The sequence below is a fragment of the Phalacrocorax aristotelis genome, chromosome 1 (assembly GCF_949628215.1).
Source record: "Phalacrocorax aristotelis chromosome 1, bGulAri2.1, whole genome shotgun sequence".
NCBI classification, from domain to species: domain Eukaryota; kingdom Metazoa; phylum Chordata; class Aves; order Suliformes; family Phalacrocoracidae; genus Phalacrocorax; species Phalacrocorax aristotelis.
In genome coordinates, this window is record NC_134276.1 from 140,573,185 (window position 1) to 140,593,617 (window position 20,433).

Sequence of the window (20,433 nt, forward strand, 5' to 3'; positions counted from 1 at the left end):
CCAAAGCAATAAAACTTTTGTGCTCACCTAATATACAAAACTGGGGAGATAAGGCCGTTTCTCGATCTTTGGAAAAAGAAAGTACCTATGACAAATTTTGGGGAAAATGTCTAAGCACCTTAAAGAAGGTAAAATTTCTACAAGTTTCGCTCCTTTCTGCAGGGCTGTTGTGATGGAAACTTTCATAAAAACATTTCTACATCTCCTGTACAGCAATAAATCTGGGAATTGATTACTGTATTTTGATGAACGCTTTAAAGATTAATGATTAATTTTGCATCCTCTTTTCAAGGCAAGAAAAGCTATGCTCCCAAAAAAACAGAGGAGTAAAATTATGCCCATTGTTACCTGTGCCTACCACCTTTAAGTGTAAAAGCTGAGGCAAGTGTTTGCAAAATATGGCCTTTTTATCTTCTTTCCAAACACAAGTTTTGGATTCAAAAGAAAGATTAGCTGCCTCATTTGCTGCAAAGTGCTGCGATTAATTCTACTAACTGAATTACTAAATCACTCTTTCTGCTTCCTTGAAGGAGACAAAAAAGATCCAAAAGATTTCCCATGCTACCGAAGCTAAACTAAACCAGACCAACTTAGGCAAAATGAGATTCAAGCACATGGTGTGAATGTGTAAGTCTACCACAGCAGGGCACAATTACCAGATAAATTGTATGTCTCAGAGTCACCAGATTAAAAACGTATTCAAACAAAAGAAAAGATTGTTCACTGATATTAGATCGTAAGTCATCTATGTCCATCATTGATGAAAGATATTATCTGCAAAGATACTCCTACAGCTACCTCAGTACAGTTAAGTGTAGGATATTCCGATTAGGGAGTGGGTGGGCAGAACATGGTTCACAAAGATTAAATAACACTGACTATGTTTATACCAGTAAATTAAACAGCATTAGAATACGGGTTCAGGCATTATCCTGCAATCGTCTGTAATGTTTAAACATTAGCAAGCTCTAATGGCAAATAACATCCTCTCAGACAATGCTGAAGCACATTTTGGGGTTAGCACGGGCCAGCGAGTGTTCCCAACAGCCCTCACGCACTGTGTTTTGCAGGGGAAAGATGTCAGTTACATGACATGAGCTGTGCTGAGCCATTTATTCTCAGGGCCAGAGATCAAGGCCCAGTCCATTTATTTTAGTAATACAGCTGTCACCCTGAAAACCTGCCACCTTTACAGAAGTCTGACCATTTTAAAAAACAACATCATTAACTCTTCTTCCTCATGCTGCAAGCCCACATAGGGAAACATCAGTCAATTGATGGGAAAGTGGGTTTCCTTGAACAGTTGCATTCTGTTTTAAAGTTGTCCCATGGCATGTGTTTAAGATAGTGCTGTTGTCTCTGGTAGCAAGCACTTGAATCTGCAGAGTACTTGCCATCACAGTCCTTGCTCATCTGTTCATAGTCCTTCAAAGTACTGACACAGACGGCTAAATATTTTTTCATGCCACATGCAGACTGGGGTGGACAGGCTTCTAACAGTTACAGGCTGCCGAGAGGAACCTCCGTTCCAGGAGCAGGGCATACCCTGGACATGGTCAACTGGTGAGATACGTCCCCGCTGTGGGACATGCTCCACTGTGGGACAAAATCACACTGAACATGCAGACAAGTTTGTGACAACCCAGCAATGTCAGCCTCATCAGCATGTGTTACCTTTCTTCTACTCACAGCGAGAATGTGGATTACTTCACAGCCCTGGCATCAGTGGCATCTTACTGCTAGGAACATGATCAACCTGTCATTTTGGAGATACACAACTTATAGTTCAGACATTGTCTGCCATCTTCTATATAGTAGATTTTTTTTAAACTGAATAAACCAAAATATTCAGTGTCTTTGGCGTGGGCAGAAGTAAAACCACTCTCATCTATTTTCATGACCACTGAAAGAAATTTGTAATAGGACCAGAGCTGTTCATTACTGGGTCACGGTCAAGGTCACAATCTTACTGGTGGGACTTTCTTCCAAAAACACTCTGCAGAGCGGTATGAATATGCTCACTTTCAAGAAAGGAGAGACAAAGATAGTAATAAAGGTGGAGGGCAGGGCACAGATTAACTAATGATGCCAATGACAGGCATTTTTATTCTAATGCCAAATGCTATTATCATAAACTTACAGATGTCTCCAATTGTAAATCAAAGTCATGTTAACTAAGGACATGTACACAAGCTGGAATTTTAAGTACATTGAGAGGATTAACTTCAGTCCTACCCCTCTGGACCACCAATACTGAAAACTACTGAGTTTGACCTTAGGTCATGAAGCTCTAATGAAAGCTAAAGTCTAAAAATGATTCCTTCCTACACTTTTGATGTCTTCCCTTCATGCAAAAGTAGTTCCTTAGCCAATTACCCACTCAAGACCTCCCATCCTTCTGCATTGAACCCTCTGCCTTTGCTAAAGTGTAATGAGACAGTCTGCTCCACTCAGTGAGGAACTGCTTCTCTCAAAGAAGCACAAAGTGGACACCCTTAACAGAGGCACGAGTGTAGGTGGGAAAAAACTATTTATGTACATCAAACTGAGTATGGTGACCTTCGGGATGAACTCTTAATACCAATCTAGACAGTCAATACCATTTCTTAAAGATGAACAGGAGTAGCTCTAATGTCTCACCTTAAAGTATGCAGCTTCACAGGTGGAATTTTCACCAATATGTGAATCACACTCCTCCCGCACGTTGGCAAATTCAATCCCATCTGAACAGTACTGCTTCTCCAACTGGCTGTGGCAGCACTGTACCTGAGTCATGCTGACAAAAGGATGGAAGCAATGGGAGAAGAATGTCATATATAGGTAAAGAACAGATAATGCAAGTTTTGAAAACTAGCACTTGTACTAGTCTCATGGAAAGAGGCTCCTTTGGGCACACATTTTAGTTACAAAGTAAAAATATTCTCTAGAAGGCAAAATGTCTAGGTGATATGTTTAATACAGTTAAGGTCATACGTTCAGTACAGTTTAACTGCTTGTCTACCTTGCAGTCTGTCTTAACAATTTTTTGAAGCAAATGGATGACTTCAGCCACATTTGCTGAAGGGCTCAAGGTCTCCAGGACTTGCACTCTTGCATGCTTTGTGACAGCTGGTGGCTGAACAGAGGATGGCGAGAACCAGATCAGTGTTCTGCCTGATACAATGAGAAGACAGGCCCTGGACATTGTGAGAGTCTGCAATCCTACAGCAGTCAACCCTGGTACCTGCTGCTTCTTGCTCAAACAAACAGGTATGGCATGTTGAAGGAAGCTCATAGTGTTGCTATGTGAGACAACTGGAGATACAGGGAGAAGTGAAGATGCTGAGGAATGTCATAGTGAGAAAGGAAAGGGAGTGTATTGCAAGCAAGAGGTGAAGACAGACAAGGGAGAGAAGAGTATTACAGGGCACGAAGATGTGGAGAGGAGACAGGATATAAATCTACAAGAAACTCATCTTTGTTACTTCCATTGCTCATAAAATCATTCTATTTTATCTCAGTTTCAGTGAATCAATTGAAAACTCATTCCTGTGGAAAATAATCTGTGTGAGGAGGCTTTAAACTCCTCCACTCCTGTTGCTACTGCCACTTGCATGCAAAGCCCATTCAAGGAGATATCTCCCCTCCCTCCACTATGTTTTTATGTGCAACTCTGCCTTGCTGGGTAGCACTGTGGGTGGAGCTTGCAGTTTAAAGCTCTTCCACAACTACTTCCTGTAACAGACACTGGGAAACAGAGAAAAAAGTAAAAGAAGAGTAAGTAATCAGATTATACATATAAGGATATAAACATATCCATGTAATTAGTGATAACCCAATTTCACTACAGATAATGTTACGGAGTTGCTGGGGGGAAAGGAAGCTATCCCAAAGGCTATCCCAAGCTGATAAATTCTATTCATAGTACAACAGGGGCACCTAAAAGGCATGCCCTGATATGTTAGAGGTCTACAAAAAATGCAGAGAGAAACCCTATAAAGGCACATTTATGCCCATTGGTATCAGAAATCTTCTACATCTTACAGACCAATAACTCTTTGCTATTACGAGTATTCGCCTTTTTTTTTCCTCAACTCTAGTTATTTAAACTGATGAGTAAAATCTTTTCAAGGGTTACCTAGAAATACATAAAATTATATAAAGATATTCAGCAAACCAATACCCTTTACTCTTAAAAAATCTTTTATTTACACTGTTGGAAATTTTAGGAGTATAAGGAAGAGGGGTGGGTTAGTTGCACCACTGAACCACAGGCTTCTCCTACTGTCATCTGAAGTAAGTGGATTCCCATGCATCACCTCTGGAGGTGACCTGCCCTCAATGACCATAGGATGAGCTTTCAGCTCCCAGGTGGCCTGAGGGATTCCCTCACCTCTAAGGCTGGGCTACCCAGTCCAGGCCACTAAAAGCAGGGGACACATGGGCAATGGGCTCCAATTCTGCAACTCTGTGCATATTGGTGAGGAGAGGTTGTCAAGCTATGTTTCTGAAGATTCCCGATTCTTATTTATTGGATTTTGTAATGGTCTGACTGTGCAGTTCTCACTTGGACAAAAACAGCTATGATATTTCAATGCATAGGAACAAAAACCAGGATAAGTTAATGAACAAATTATTCAAAAATAGACTCTAAAGTCATAGCAAGAAATTAAGCCCAGGACAGTAACTTTATTTGGCAGAATATCTGAAGTTTTTGAAATTTGATTTAGTTCCAGTTTGGAAGAATATGTAGCTCTTTTGTTGCTGAAATTCCCTCTGAAGCAGAATTTCCGTTCCCTGCCCAGCTCTGGGGTGGTCTGACTGTCAGGCCTTTGGAAGCCTGTAAAACCTGATCTTAAAGCCCAAGAGTGCAGGAGCTAAGACTTTCCAGCTCCTTTAGCCCTCCAAGTCCTGTTGGGGAGCTAGATATGTTAGCCACAGATAAACAAACAAACAAACAGCAGTCTTTCAGTAGATCTGTTTGCTTTCCAATGTGGCTTTTTGGTTTTTTTTTTAAGTCGTCTCTTTGAAATCTGACAAATTGTCAATTTCAACTAAAACAAAAAAGTTTCTTAAAATGTTTCCCACAGTTGTATTCATAAGTCATGTAGCCCACCCCAACTGTAATAAGGAATTAAACATCAGTTGAATGCTAGATTAAAACACCATTTGTTTATTCTCAGAGCAACAACAATTAAATCACTTCATTGCTCAAATCCTACAGTGAAGTTGCACTGGTAGCAAATATTGCTGGAGACTGTAAACACTTGTGTGGCTGTTACAGAGGTAGAAATCCTTGAAAGATGGCAGAGAAAAATGCTAGAAAAATCTGTAGAGTACCAGTCTTCCAGCTGCAACTTAGCCCACCCAGCTGACGATCCTTTTCCCTTTGCACATCAGCCCATGGTTGCTAAAGCACACCACCACAAGCTCTTCAGACTCCAAGACTTTTGAGACGAAGAGTATCTGTCCCTGCCTTTGCTAAGTTATGTGTGTCTCCCTGGCTTAGACCCCAATATAACACATACCCACTTTCTACTTCACAGCAGAGTAAAGGTGCCACCTCTAATGGCTAATAGGACATCTTAGATTTGTCTCTTCACATAAAACCTTTCAAGTCTTCCTGTCTAGCATTCCTACTAACTTCATGTCTATGCATGGCTTACAATATTGGTCTCTAAAAAAAGAGAAAGTAGAGGACTACTTTCCTGTGGTTTGGTTTTTTTTATAATTACTCCTAATAATTAAAAAAGCCAAAAGCTACTTCTTATCTGCCATATTCTGATCTTCAGTTACAACAGTGCAACAGAACTTTATTAAAATAAATAGGTATTTACAATATGGCTGAAATCTTGAAACACTAAACACAGAATCTCTAGCAGCACGAAGCGTCATAACTGACATCCACGCAGGATATTTCATGTAAAATAACGCATTTTCTGGCTTCTCTGAAAGATGAGTTTTATTCATGCCTCACTAGTGAACAGAAGTCACCCAGACATTTAAAAAATCCTTACTCTTCTTTGCAGATGCTGATCCAAAATGAAGGTTATTTCATTACTAGGTAATTTGATTATGAATCAAGCTAAGAAATCATGTTTTCTATTCTCACTTTATCTTTCTGTTAAAATTTAACCGATGTTACAGATTTTCATGGAATAAATTTCCAGCTGAAAAGCTACATGTCCATTTACCTCCACCATCCTTTCACATTTATTATGCTCCTTCCCAGAGGATGCACTCATAAACCAGCACAGATTTCATAATCACTTAGTTTTCCTTTCATTCCTTTCCATAAAGGCATTAAAAGTTAACTTAGCTCTGAAAACAATGCCTTTGTTGTCAGCCTAATTTCATTCCCCTCTGCCTCTCTCCTATTTATTAGCCTGTCTTCAAACTATGTCAGTGCTATTCATGTGCACAGTGGAAGGTCTTTGTCAAAAAATATTAAAATTAAAAAGGGAACAATTCCACTCCAGAATTATTTTGCAAAAATAAGCTGGGTCTTCCACCCTTAGTCCTTTCAGTTTGCAGTTTAACATGGAAGAGAAATGAACTTAGGAAAATTAAGAGCAAGATCTGGTATTATGAGTGACACAGTATGACAAATTGAAATATTAGAGAGTGCCTCAACAATGAAAATACATATATTTGAACACGTTATAAATTAGCAAGAGACTCAAGTAAAAATAATTGCTTTGACAGACCTTGAAATTAATCAGCTGCAATCCATAAACAACTTTGTACTTTACTTAATAAAAGTTTTCTTGAGGGTAAAGGGTAAAATTATATTGATATCATATATTATGGAGAGAAACAATACTGATAATGTTGTGGCAGAGAAAGGACTGAGTTTGACATCATTCACAAAGTGAAATAAGCAAGTTATCCTAAATGAGTGGCAGTAAAACCCTGACAACATAGCAGAATGTTCTTCTGTCTTCCCTCTGACTGTAAAGCTAAAAATCTTAGTGACTGAGGTGCACTTAGCAGGCTACAGAGGAGAGGTAATAATTAAAGTTATTTTTGGAGAAGTTGTCTTTATTAAACAGCTTTTTCAGACATAAAACTGTCACAACTTTGACGTCCAAAATCTCAGGCTCTTCCAGACTTAAAATGGCATAAATCAATAAGCATCTACCAGCAGTTAAGCATCTGGTGCCTATCACTCCACTCTTGTCTAATTATTTCCTTGTGTTCCCATCTGAATCTGTATCTCTGCTCTTCTCTGCTTGGGAACACAGATCACCTTTTTGTTCTGTTTTTGCACAGCACCTAGCCGTGTTCTGTAGCTTCTTCTTTCATGCATTTTTGCAGCAATAATAAATAAATAATGTTATTCCCAATGTACCTCCAAAAAGACTTTACACAGTGCTAAAGGCATGCAATTCCTATATGGAGATATGCTGTTTCTGGCCCAGGAATTAAATTCACTTGCTACGAGCTCTGGGCAGGGGAAACTCTTCATTTTGAAAGGAAGATTTATTGGGCAGGTTGAGTTTCAAAAATAAATGGCATCTGTTTCCAGCTGCTGTGAGTTTAACCACATCATAAGAAAATGGATGAATGGGCAAAAAGCTGCTGTTATGACAGCCAAAGATATCATTCATTAAAACTCTACAGTCATATTTACTGAGTCATGAAGACACAGAGAAAAATACTGTCATTTTCCAGAGTGATAATACAATGAAGTACACTCATTTGTGGGACAATTGCCCACAATAAGAGTTTGCAGACATGGCTGGAGATCGAGCCAAGAGCCTTGTTTCAACTTAAATGCAACTGAGTAACAGTAGCCAGATGGATCTTACGAAATGATGTGAACTTCACACAGAGGGCTGGCTCACCTGTGGTGTAGGCCAAGAAAGTGAGCACATCTGCAGTCTGAACTGTACCATATTCAGCAAGTGATGCTCACACAGATGGCAAGTCCCTTGAGAACAACAAGAAACTTTGGGGGAAGAATTGAAAAAAGATTTTAAAACCCACAACTGTCAGCTTGTTTCTAGGATGCACGGCAGATATGAGAATGTCAGTGCTTGCGTGGAAACCCTTCTTGATTGCTATGAATGCACTTTAAATGGCTCTGAAAAAGTCAAGTGGATGCACTTCTAATTCAGTAAGGCAGCTTGTTCCTCACACAAACAAAAGAAAGGGTGATCAGAAAAGCAAAAGAAACTCTAGCAGTGGGCTTGCTTTGAGGGAAGGACTGAATCTGAAACCAGCAGGTAAATTCTTGTAACGCGTGCTGGGGAAGGTACTCGCATCCAATCTGTTCTGTGTTGTGGTCTTCACAATGTAACTGTGCAAAATCATTTTTACTTCAGTAACTTCATAAAATCTGCTCACTTTACAATGTATTTTTCCCTTGTATTCAACTGCTAACCTTGCAAACTGAAGCTGAAATATACAGGGCAAACAGACTTCCTTCTGGCATGAAGTAATATGGGTTCGTACACCCAAGAGCCCATGTTTTTTAGAGCACTCAAAGTCAGATATCTACGCTGCCCAAACTGTTCTGCACTACACAGTCAAAAGATCCCAGCTAGGGTTTAAGTGACCACAGAAATTACAGGTATCTGGCCCAGCAGCTCCCACTGCATGTAGGTGTCTTAATAGGAAGCAAGTTCTTCTGAAAATCTGTAACCAGTAAGGCATTCTGTGCCATATTCTCACCTGCCTAGATCTCTCAGCAAGTGCAATGAACCTGGTTTTGATTACTTTACATTACATTACATGTACATTACAATTAATTACTAAGTTACAATTACTTTTGTGTCTGAAATGGCATCAGAGTGATTTTTCTATACCTCTCACAGATATGCTAGTTTGCAATTATAACTGGAGTAAAATAATATTGCCTTTAAAGAAAGTAGTCAAAGGTGCCAATTTTACTTACTCATTTTTATAGTGAAGCCAAGCTTCAGGGGGGGCTATGTTCATTTGTTGTACAGTCATGAATAAATGCAACTGAACTGAATTTATCCACTTATTTTTTTGTCAATAAGTGCTCACGCCTCTCACAGAATATTTGCATTTACCCATTTCAGATTTACCATTACTTCACTATAATTTTTTTTAATTACATATCAGTTATGCACAAAAGCCAGTTGAAGTATTAGGAAGTTTTTTTCAGTTCCTATGAATAGTCCTGAAGACTCTCTAAAATGGCAATCTTTAGAAGGATAAATTACATTTACAGCAGAACTGCAACTCACATTAATCAAATGATCATTAAATCATCAAGATTCTCGCTCCCAGATTATTCAATAAACTTGGTTTCCTTTTAATCCTGCCTCTGTTTTGTCTGTAACTCTTCTGACTCTTCAAGTATTTCCTAAATCAGGATTTAAACTTCTACCTGTCAATTCTTCTGTGTAAGAGACTGCTTGGTATGCCAATATAAATGCAGAAGTCAGAAAACATGGACACACTTGCCTGCAAGACATGTTATTTCCGTAATAAAGATGAATCAAACACTTCTACAATAAGCAAGGTTAAATCACTTTGCAATCCGTTTGAAAAGATAGAGGGGAGCAATGTAATGTGTTTTAAATACAAAGTCCTTCGTGAAACTACCCCTCGAACTACCAATCACAAATTGTTAGCTCCACAAATTAAATGTAACAAGTGCTTAAAAGCAGCCAAAATAATGCAAGCTATCATTGACATAAAAAAATATCAATGCCCCAACCATTTAAGAGATCCAGTATAACCAAAATACTACTCTGCATGTAATTTTAACATTTAACTTAATTATTTCATTTGCTAAATTACATAATATAAATTAGTATCCCATTAAACGTCAGTAGAATTACAAAATCTATTTATTAACTAAAGGTTAGTATTTCCTGTGGTCAAATACTTTTGACAGAAGTCAGACACAATACCTAGGTCAGGGAGACTCCTAGTTAATCTTTAAGTTCCCCCATCCGGCATTTCAGCTGAGAACTGCAGGACAACTATCTGTGTGGCACCACACAGGAGAAACAGTTTTAAAAGACTGTCTTATATGTATACATATGTACTTATGCAACCTATAGATTATTCAGGTACAGGATCAGTTATGTTTCTTGATAAACTTTTGCTCAAGAATTTGAACCATCGTTGGCCTAGATTCACAACCAGTATAAAATGAATAAGCTTTGCTGACGTTAGGGGAGCCATGCTGAGATGTATTGACTGTAGGCAGAGACCAAGCCCTGTGAGTAGAGTACAGTGGAAAAACTTCTGACTAAGAGACAGTACATGTCAAACAGATCAGAGGCGGGTGACTCTATGCTAGACCAACAGCAAAAATCTAAAGGACGTAATGGATGACAAGTGGGTACTCAGTAGGTACTCTGCAAGACTAGATGTGGAATTGAAAAATGTGGATTTGAAAAACTTGGATTTAAGAGCTGAGTTTTTCATCTTCTGAACCAGCTTTCATACCTGCCATTCCCATGGTTTTACATGAAAGTATAAACTATAGTTTAATATATAATACATAACTATATACCTGCATTCTCTGGCCTCGGATATTAACGGTAGAGAAGTACATATTCTGTTTTTGTTTGCCCATTCAATACCCTTGTCACAGCATTCTTCCATTGAAAGATCTGCAGAAATGAGGAAAGACAAAAACAACATATTTAATACAACCTTAGTAAATGGTATTGCATCTGCCAGTTTAAAAAACAAAACAAAAAAAATCAAACAAAAAAAACCCAAACCCCACCAGAGTCAGGTTTTTTTCCCAATGCTAATCTACACACAGAATAATGTACCCATCCAAAAGGCAACCATGGCCAAATGAAGCATCTGTTAGCACCTTGCAATTAGCCCAAGTGCTGGAGGTATTCCTTCTTCAGCGAAGCAAACTTCTGTTTCCCTTAACCTTCCACATAAAGACACAGCCTAGGGACCTGATGCTGCATCAGAAAACAGTTCAGACAGAGCTCCAAAATGATCTGTTGGGTTGCACTCCTGTATTCTCAAAAGCAGCAGTAGTAATAAGCAACCTTTTAAAATCCTGTAGAATACAGGAAAGTCAAATAACCGTCTGATATGAAAAACAGATGAATATCATTACCAGTTAAATTGGAGAACTATTTTTTCCTGAGGTTATTAGCCAATTAATCTGTTTTACTCAAAAGTATGTCTGTAAATGCAAAGGTATTGTACTGAGAGACAGAATGGTATACAGTATTTTGATCACTTAACATGTGAAAGAAAAATTAATATAGATGCAAACTGATACCAACCCTGAAACTAAAGAGAAAAGCATAGTGAAGATAATTATTTGTGCAGAGTATGATTTTTGCAAAAGTCTCTGATTTAATGAAATTAAATACTGTTAATGAACTGACAAGCACTACAGGTTTGCTTCATACTTCAAGTGCAAAAGTTCACTGCACAGCAGGTGTAACAGGACTTGGAATAAAATGAGTCACATTTTCCTATTAATTATCTTGTGGTCCAGACACTGAACAGCTCCTTGTATAACAAATACGCAATCTGTGTAAAAAACATCTGATTACCAAGAGGGGCAGCTTTCTCTTATTTTCCCTTTGTTTCATAAGTTTTTTGACTGATGGCCCTGACAGGCTGCACCCACAAGTGCTGAGGGAGCTATCTGATGTCCTTGCCAGGCTACTCACGATTATCTTTGAGAGGTCATGAAAATGAGAGGAATTCCTGAAGAATGGAAGAGAACAAATGCTCCCCTGTCTTCAGGAAGGACAAGAGAGAAGATCTGGGAAAATACAGTCTGGTCAACCTCTTCTCACTGTCTTGGAAGGTGATGGCACAAATCCTCCTGGAAACAATGTCTAAACACATGAAGAACAAGAAGGTGATGAGAAGTCACATTGGATTTGTGAAAGGGATATCACACTTAACCAACCTCATAGCCTTGTACTGTGTCACCGGGCTAGCCCGTTGGATGAGGGGAGGGCAGTGGACGTCATATACCTTGACATCAGTAAGGCTTTTGACACTGTCACCCTCATAGACAGGTTAAGTAAGTGGACAGTGAGAGGGACTGAAAACTGGCTGAATGGCCAGGCCCAGAGGTGTGTGATTGATGGCACAAAGTCCAAATGGAGGCAAGTCACTAGTGGTGTACCTCAGAGGTCAATACTGGTTCCAATACTGTTCAGCATCTTCATTAATGACCTGGACACTGGGAAAGAATGCATCCTCAACAAGTTCACAGATGATACAAATCTGGGAGTAGTGGCTGATGCACCAGATGGTTGTGCTGCCATCCAGAGGGATCTCAACAGGCTGGAGAAATGGGCATTGAGGAAACTCATGAAGTTCGGCAAAGGGAAATGCAAAGTCCTGCATGTGGGGAGGAATAAGCCCTATGCACCAGTACATACTGGGGGCTTACCAGCTGGAAAACTGGCAGAGAAGGACACGAGTGTCCTGATGCACCTCAAGTTGATCATGAGCCAGCAATGCACCTTTGCAACAAAGAAGGCCAGCAGCATCCTGGGCTGCACTAGACAGAGCACTGACAGAAGGTTGAGGGAGGCAATCCTTCTCCTCTGCTCAGAACCAATGAAGCCACACCTGGTCTGCTATGTCCAGTCCTGGAATCCCCAGTTCAAGAAAGATATGGACTTATTGGAGTGAGTCCAGTGGAGGGCCACCAAGATTATTTATTCACTGGAATATGTTTTGTATGAGGAGAGACAGAGAGAGCTGGGACTGTTTAGCCTGGAGGAAAGAAGGCTCAGGGGAGACCTAATCAATGTTTATAAATACCTGATAGGAGGGGATGAAAAAGAGGGAGCCAGACTCCTCTCAGTAGTGTCCACTGAGAGGACAAGAGGTAATTGGCACAAATTATACCACATGAAGTTTCTCCTGAACAGAAGAAAATATTTCTTCACTGCGGGATTGTACAAACACTGGACGATCCCAAGAGGTCCCTTCCAACCTGAAGGATTCTGTGACTGATTAATTAATGAAAAATAAGTAAGACACTTTCCTCTGTAGGTTGCTGTGCTGCATAAAGGAAGGCAAATCTCACTTCTTTTTGACAGAGAAGCCAAAGTACAGAAGGATGAAATGACTTGCCCAAAGTACACAGCAAGCTGATGGCACAGCAGAGAGCGCACACCAGGTCTCCTCTCTCCACTGGATCATAAAATGCCTTACCCAATTGTCTCATTCTTAGTTTTGCTCCAAGCACATCTAAAGGGAGCAAAATTCAATAAGCAGCATTATATTCAAGACTATCAATCTTTACAAATGACTTCCTGCACAGACTAGTAAGGACAAGCATCTGTCTCCTCTGGCTCTCCCTATACCAGTTACAAAGCCATCATTCCCCAGGTGCTCCTGATGTATGGGGGTTACAGCCTCCCTCCATCTGTCCATACATCCACCTCCTAACCTGTTGCAGTTATCAAAATAAGGGGAAATATTACTTACCGTGTTCATGATCACACTTACTTTGACACATATCAGACAGAGTTTACTTGAGTACCTCAACTGGCAGATCTTCATACGTGAGAAAGTAAAAAGCAGCTGAAAACAAGTAGAGAGGATAACCCCCTCCAGTAACTGAGATGTTTGCAGGGAACAACCTATATTCCTGACCAGTGATTATAATCCAACAATTCACAGCAAAAAGGAAAGAGTTAATTGAGATTTTAGGACGTATCAGTCATCTTAAAGTAGGTACTCTTAAGGTCATTATCAATTTTACAGTGCAGAGCTCTGGAGTACTGGCTACCCCTTCTTTAGGAAAGATTACATTAAAATGGAAAATGTGTAAAGAAAGGTTAGGAGGATGGTCAGGGGAATCAAAGCCCTATTGTTTGAGGAGAAACTGGAAGAAATAGACCATTTTAAGCCTAGATAAGTAAAGCTTATGAAAGGATGTGGTTCCTGTCAACAAATATTACAGCAGTAAACAATAATCAGAATTATGGGATCAAGTAAACCAGACATTTTTTAATAAGAAAATAATTATAAACAGAATTACATTAAATGTGAGTTTATGAGAGTTCTGTACTCTATGACCCAGGTCATCCTTCTAGTCTTACTTACATACCCAAAATAACGCTCAAAATTCTGTCATTATAAAGTCAAGGCAATATTTCTCTTTAATTCCTCCGTGTGTCCAGAATTCATGCCAGTGTCTGAAAGCTAATTGTAGTTTATAATGCTACAGAGAAAATCAGTCTTGTAAATAAATATCTGCCTGTGGTGAAAGACATGAATTCGAGTCTGATCTCTTCTTTGGGAATAGGGACCCTGTCTGGTGCTCTCTGTCTGCCAGTGTACTGCTAACAAATATTATATGCATCAGATTTCATACAATGTGTTACAAATAACCGTATTTTTAGTGCTGTTGTCTGCAATTAATCTTTACTGTGTTGAAAAATGATACACGTATAGCCAAAGTGCAGAGCTGGCTGCAGGTTTCTGCAAGGCTTTGTACAAATGGATATTTAGCCAAGTTCCTCCCCAGAAGGACAGTCCCTGGCTCTGGACACCAGTTCTTCCCTCCCAGCTCTGGCAACACACCTCTACTCCAACCAAATAACTCAAGAATTCAAAGCAGGCCAAGCTAAGCAACTTCGTCTGTAGGAGTGCATCCAGACAAAGAAGGATTTCGGATAGATTGTTCAGGGAAAACTGTGGTCCAGGCTCATTTTTTTTTGTGACATCACAATTCATAGCCTCCAAAGATTCTGCCAAAAATCTCTTGAGAATAGAGAGAAGTGAAAAACAAGCGGTAAAAAAAGGACTCCACCCTCAAGGCCATTCTTCTAAAACATAACAATAAAACAGTGAAAAACATTGTCTCTAGCTTGGCTTTGCAGTTTGCTTTTAAAAATGGTCATCCGTGGACAAATCTCTATTATTTCAAAATCTCAGAAAGTCCATGTCTCACACTTTGGATGTCAATTCCTGATTGTATTGGAATCAGTTCTGACTATTTTGGCATATAGAGTTTTAATGATTATTTAGAAACAGGACAGACTTACTGTCTCATAACTGTATTTTCTCCAGTGTTGTGGCTACAACTGTACATGTGCATATTCATATGGCTCCCAGTTGGAAATCTTTGGGCAACCAGTTCACACTGAGGCCATCAGTGCCTCCTTACATCCTCTTCAGGGACCAACAGTATGGGGTGGCCATCACCCCTCCTCAGTTTCTTCTAACTAGACATTCGTAATGCAGGGTGTCTGAAAGGAAAGGATAGCGGGAAGCGGATGGTAGAAACTACTCTGATTACAACATCTTGAAGAATCTCACTTACTGTGCAGAAAGTGGTGGGTTTTTTTCCTCTGAATGTGACCATGTGTCTTTTACTGCAGTAAATCAACTTGCAGTTGATGGGCTCGTGGCACCCCTCAGTGCTGGAATTGCCAAAGATGATCGAATAGGAATTACAGTACAGCATTTCGGAACCTGCTGCCCCTTCAACCATTTTGCCAAGTGCATAATGTTTCATGCAAATCAGCCAGAAGATTCTCAGGCATCTGAGAGACAATACACTTCTGGGAAAAGCTGATGATATTGTCTGTGTACAGCTGAAATGTGCCCTTTTATTTGGAGGGAGAAACCCTACAGGAAAGTTGTGACATGCAGGAATACACTGACTGGTCCATTTTGTAAGTTTGTGAATAAATTGTTCAGCTTTTTGGTATCAAGAGACAGAAAAATATGAAGATAAACCCAAGATCTGTTAAGATGGTAGTATATTTACTTCCTTTTCACTCAGATAAAGTAATTTTGCATGCTAATTGACTAATTGAGAAAATCCAAATATATCTTGGATAAAATCAAATGCAGCTGCATCAGTACTTTGCCCCTGTAAAAAAGTATGAGCAGCAGGGCATCCAAAAGAACTTGAGTCATGCTAGTATGATAACAGCAAGGATGCCTGTCCTGATGTTAAGGAGGTATATGTAGTATTCCGAGAGAGATTTCAGGAGTCTCAGGAAGAGGACAGTAGAAACACAGCTGGAACTCAGATCTCTAATGTTACAACAGCTGTCATGAAGAAGACCTATCAGATAAGAAGCAACTAAAGGTCACACAAATTAAAACATTTTGTGCATAATGCATTCATGTGCTAACTATAAACTATGCTTACATAGACAAAATGTGTATGAGCATATGGTTGTTTTAAAAAAAGGTAGTTTGCTAATCTTAACAGGATTGCCATACTATGTAGGAGTTCAAAGCAAGAAATGTGGTTAAAATCTGTATAATCTTAGACTTCTATGATGTGATAATTGCTTATTCAGCTGCTACAGTGAATATTTTCTGCAAAAGAAAGATAAGCTTAAGAATGTTACCCAAAAGCATGATTCCTGGAATGAGAAACCCTGAATTGTTTCTGGGAATTGTGCAAAAAATAAGCAGAGTAAAAAGGACTGGATAATTTTCATGGCAGTAGCATACCAGCTAAATCAAAAAGGGGCAGATTTTTTTTAAGTAACAAGCTACAATAGCAGCTCTTTTGTACAGCTGCTGATGATGGAAAAGCCTATGTACAATCCAGGCTTAGATAGCTGTTCATTATTCAGTGCTGATCTAAGGAATAGTTATAAAGCTGATAGTAATATCAAACCAAACCTACACCTGAGCCTAGGTGGGCTTATCAAGCTAGTGCTAGTAAAGCTTTCCAGTTCTTCAGTACAATAAGTGATGCCACTGTCAAATTCATTGACTTCTCAGCCCACATAATGAGCTATAGTTGGGTATGAATTTGGAAGTGAGTCCAGGTAAAAGGGTCAAAGTCACATCTCCTTATTAAGGTATTTTCAATCTTTTAAACACAATAATTGATTACATTTGTAAAATGTGGTGCAGGTCTTGTGCTTCACTTGATTTACTTGGTAAGAGACTCAGCACTATGGAATGTGAGAAAACAGAACATGATTATCACTTCTCAACATATGCAGATACAGGCAGCAGATGGACTCTCTGAAAGTTCAGCACTAGTCCAACACGTTTCAGTAACAGTATGTCATCCAGACTTTTTGGAACTCATGCTTACAACAGACATGCATTGGTTTAGGTTTCCAGTAAGAAAAATACTTTCAACTTAAACAGCGCACCTTTCTGATGAAACCTTTCTTGTCCTGTCAAGAGAAGTCTCTTACTATTGATGCTCATTCATCTAACTGTCAGCTGAAAGTATAAAGAAGTCTGTGTACCGAATTTGATCCTCAAAATGACAGGTCAGCCATCTATATTATTCAGGATCATATTTTTTGTCTTCCAACTTCCCTTTACATCTGTACTCTTCTGACACGAAACCAGAGCAACTGCGTATCCCTTTGGCCAAGGCTCCACTGTGCTGTAGGTTCAGAGCAGACAAAGTGTGCTTGGCCTGATCTGTTATGTCAAATCAATTGTTCTTGAAACAACGACACCTGGCTAATATTATGTGGATATGTCAGCTGCTTTTGTAGCATGGATGGCAGTCAACTGCTGGCAGCTGGGATTTCTAGTCTTGATTTTTTGGCTGTCCTTACAACAAACTGGAATTGCTGTTTCTGGCAATGCAAATACACTCTGGCTGGCCACTTAAAGCATCAAATAGACCTAGAGTCATGTTTAGACAAGAGGGAAGCCAGCTGACTTCAAAGGCCCAAATGGCAATAAACTAGCATGACAAGTACAGACTTGTTGCATCTTGATCTTGTGCATAAGCCTAGGGATTAGGCACACATAGAAGAGGAAAGGATAGGGAAGACCCGAAACTATGAAAGAGAAAAACATACAACAGAAAATCTGGCCTCATGATTCCCTAAAACAAATGCTTTGAATTGGGAGTATTGGAGCAATGCAGGAAAGCATTACCATTCTCCATCTGAGATGACGTGATTATTTGCTGGACCTCTTCAGACAGGAGCTGGAATGGAGATGTCCCTCATCCATTTTATATGCGGAGAAAGAAGTAAAGAGAATAAGAGCTTTTCTTTTTCTGCACAGACATTCTTATTTACCCCAAGACCATATGTACATCAAACATGCCAATATACTGATGGGGTAAGATGAATAGCCACAGCTGAGCTGCAGCACTAGTCACCTTTGGACAGTAAGCTATTCTTAGTCCTTCTACTAGGTTGTTCTTACAGGTTCACTTAAAGAATATACCAGCTTAAACTTTGTAACAAAGGCATGAAACCTGGAGCCAGGATGCACTTTCTTGTAATCCCCATAACAGCACGAGCCAGGAAGCAGTCTTCAATGCATCTGCTGCAGTCTGCAAGGCAGTGTTCGTCACCAGCTGTCCCTCTCCCATACTGCTCTAGACTACTCTTTGCCCTCAGAGAGGCCCTATGACAACAGTGCTTCTCCCCCCAAAGTGTGGAGGTCATATTGGATCTTTACAGACTGACAATCACTCACAGTTCACGAGCTGCTAAGAAATATGTTTTCCCTAAACAGGCTTAAAGAGTTTGAACCTTTACCTTCAGATGAATTCTCAGCTGAATGGGATTATTTCAGGAGAGCTGAAATCACTGAAGAAACACAGTTAGCACACTCACTAAAGTAGCGGCACCCTAAAGGAAATGCCTGGTAAGTTAGTGTGTTTTGTGGCTAGCTTTAAAACAGCCAACATTTTACTGGAAGTCTTCCTAGGTCTGGAGAACACTCATTTATGGGGAATGTGGCTCTAGTAGCACCAGCAGCGGCCATCACACAATTAGGAGGATTTTTCAGATATGGCCAAACCTCATTTTATGAGGTGTCTGTTTGCAGTTTATAAAAGCAGCTCTTAAAACCGTTGATGGCAACAGCTGGTGATGAGGTAGTTGCTGTGTTTGGTAATAAGGATAGGCCTAAAGGAGGCAATACTATATTGCAACATGTCTTATTTTCTCTGCCGTGGAAAGTGCTTCACTGTGGGGTTTTTTTGTCTCAGGTCTAATAAAAATAATCTTTCAAAAAAGCAAGGCAACTAGCTACTAAAAAAATTAGAAGATTCCACTATTGCAGGAAGGCTATACGGCATCATACATATATATATTTATTTATATATAAATACCACAGAAGATAGGGATGTAGGAGCCCTCAAGATGGTTATCATGTCCTGCCCACTACTCTCAAGCAGAACTGATAAAATTTGGTCAGTTTAGGCAGATTTCTATTTAGTTGTCCAAAATGGTATCAAGTGAGGCTGATGCTACAACATATCCAGGCAATGTGCTATTGTGCTTCAATGTCCCTAATGACAGAGAATTTTTAATAATACGTTACCTAATATATTACCTCACTGTCCACTCCAAAAGTCCACTTAAATCCATTCTTTTGTTACTACCTCTTACACACAGGCTCTTACACACTTCAACTTTCTATGTATCTGAAGACAGCTACTTCATGCAGGTATCTTTTCTGGGAACAAATTAACTTTTTCATCTTTCTGCATAGGTTATTTTTCAGACTGTGAGGAGGCTGGAGTTCAAAAGATATTAAGACTAGAAGACTGAGCCTGCTCCGAAGTTTTCTAGAAAAGACATTAAGAAATTGAGAGAATATTAATTACAGAGTCCACTGAGCCAGCACTATATAAACAGCTTAGTATAAGTAATGGCTGTCCTAGACTTTACATACTCAAAAGACCATGAAAAACGAGGGTGCATTCACAGAGGAACACAGGTGGCCTAAAGAACCCAGTCTCACCAAGATGACATGGGTGGACCTGCAAAAAAGACTCCAAATTGGAAGAAGAACAGGAACTGCTCTTTCTGACAAGCGCATGCTAAATTTTGTCCTTCGCTCCCTCGGATGAAAAAAAACTCATGCAAATACTGAATTACTTCACAGGGTGCTGATAGCCTAAAGTGGCACTTCTTTCTCATGTAAGAGCAAATTTTTATCTTCTCTTGATTTCCCATTTCAAATCTTGAAAAAAAAATGTGATTAGTAAGTTTTATATAAGGTGTTACAATTAATCTATTATTAGTCCTGTTCGTTTGTAGAAAGGCCATGATCCAAAACATACTGAACTACATGAAAGTCTTTAGATAGACCATAAAGAGCTTTGGATCATGTCCAAGTATATATATTTTTAAATTAAAACTAAAGCAATTGAAATAGGACTGATATGAGAATATGACGGAGTGGCACGCCATGTAGTATCAAACATATATATATATATTCAAGTACTCCTTTATCTGCTCATATAAAACTGTTACAGGAAAAACATTTTCACACTGGGATTTCTCCATTTGCATCTGAGAATTAGCAAGAATAACTATGCTTTTATATACTGCTTAAGTGACTGTAGGCACGTTTATTGCAGAATAAAAAAGAAAGATGGACAATGACAAAAGGTTCCGATATTCTACTACTGCCATATTTAAAGAATAGTCTGGAAACACTGTGTAGATGGGATAAAATTTATAGCACAGTGGGACATGGTTCAAGTAGCTAACAAATAAGGAAGAAACCACAGACTTTACAGAGCAGGGAGAAAAT

The 20,433-nt window shown here is 39.3% G+C and overlaps 1 protein-coding gene across 1 annotated transcript in view; it reads right to left on the minus strand.

Moving 5' to 3' along the window:
- Positions 1-20,433, minus strand: part of FBLN1 (fibulin 1) — an 80,279-nt gene that overhangs the window by 54,917 nt on the left and 4,929 nt on the right. Inside the window, 2 exon segments of the mRNA XM_075112530.1 lie at positions 2,641-2,776; positions 10,481-10,580. Of these exon segments, the coding sequence (XP_074968631.1) occupies positions 2,641-2,776; positions 10,481-10,580 (236 nt within the window).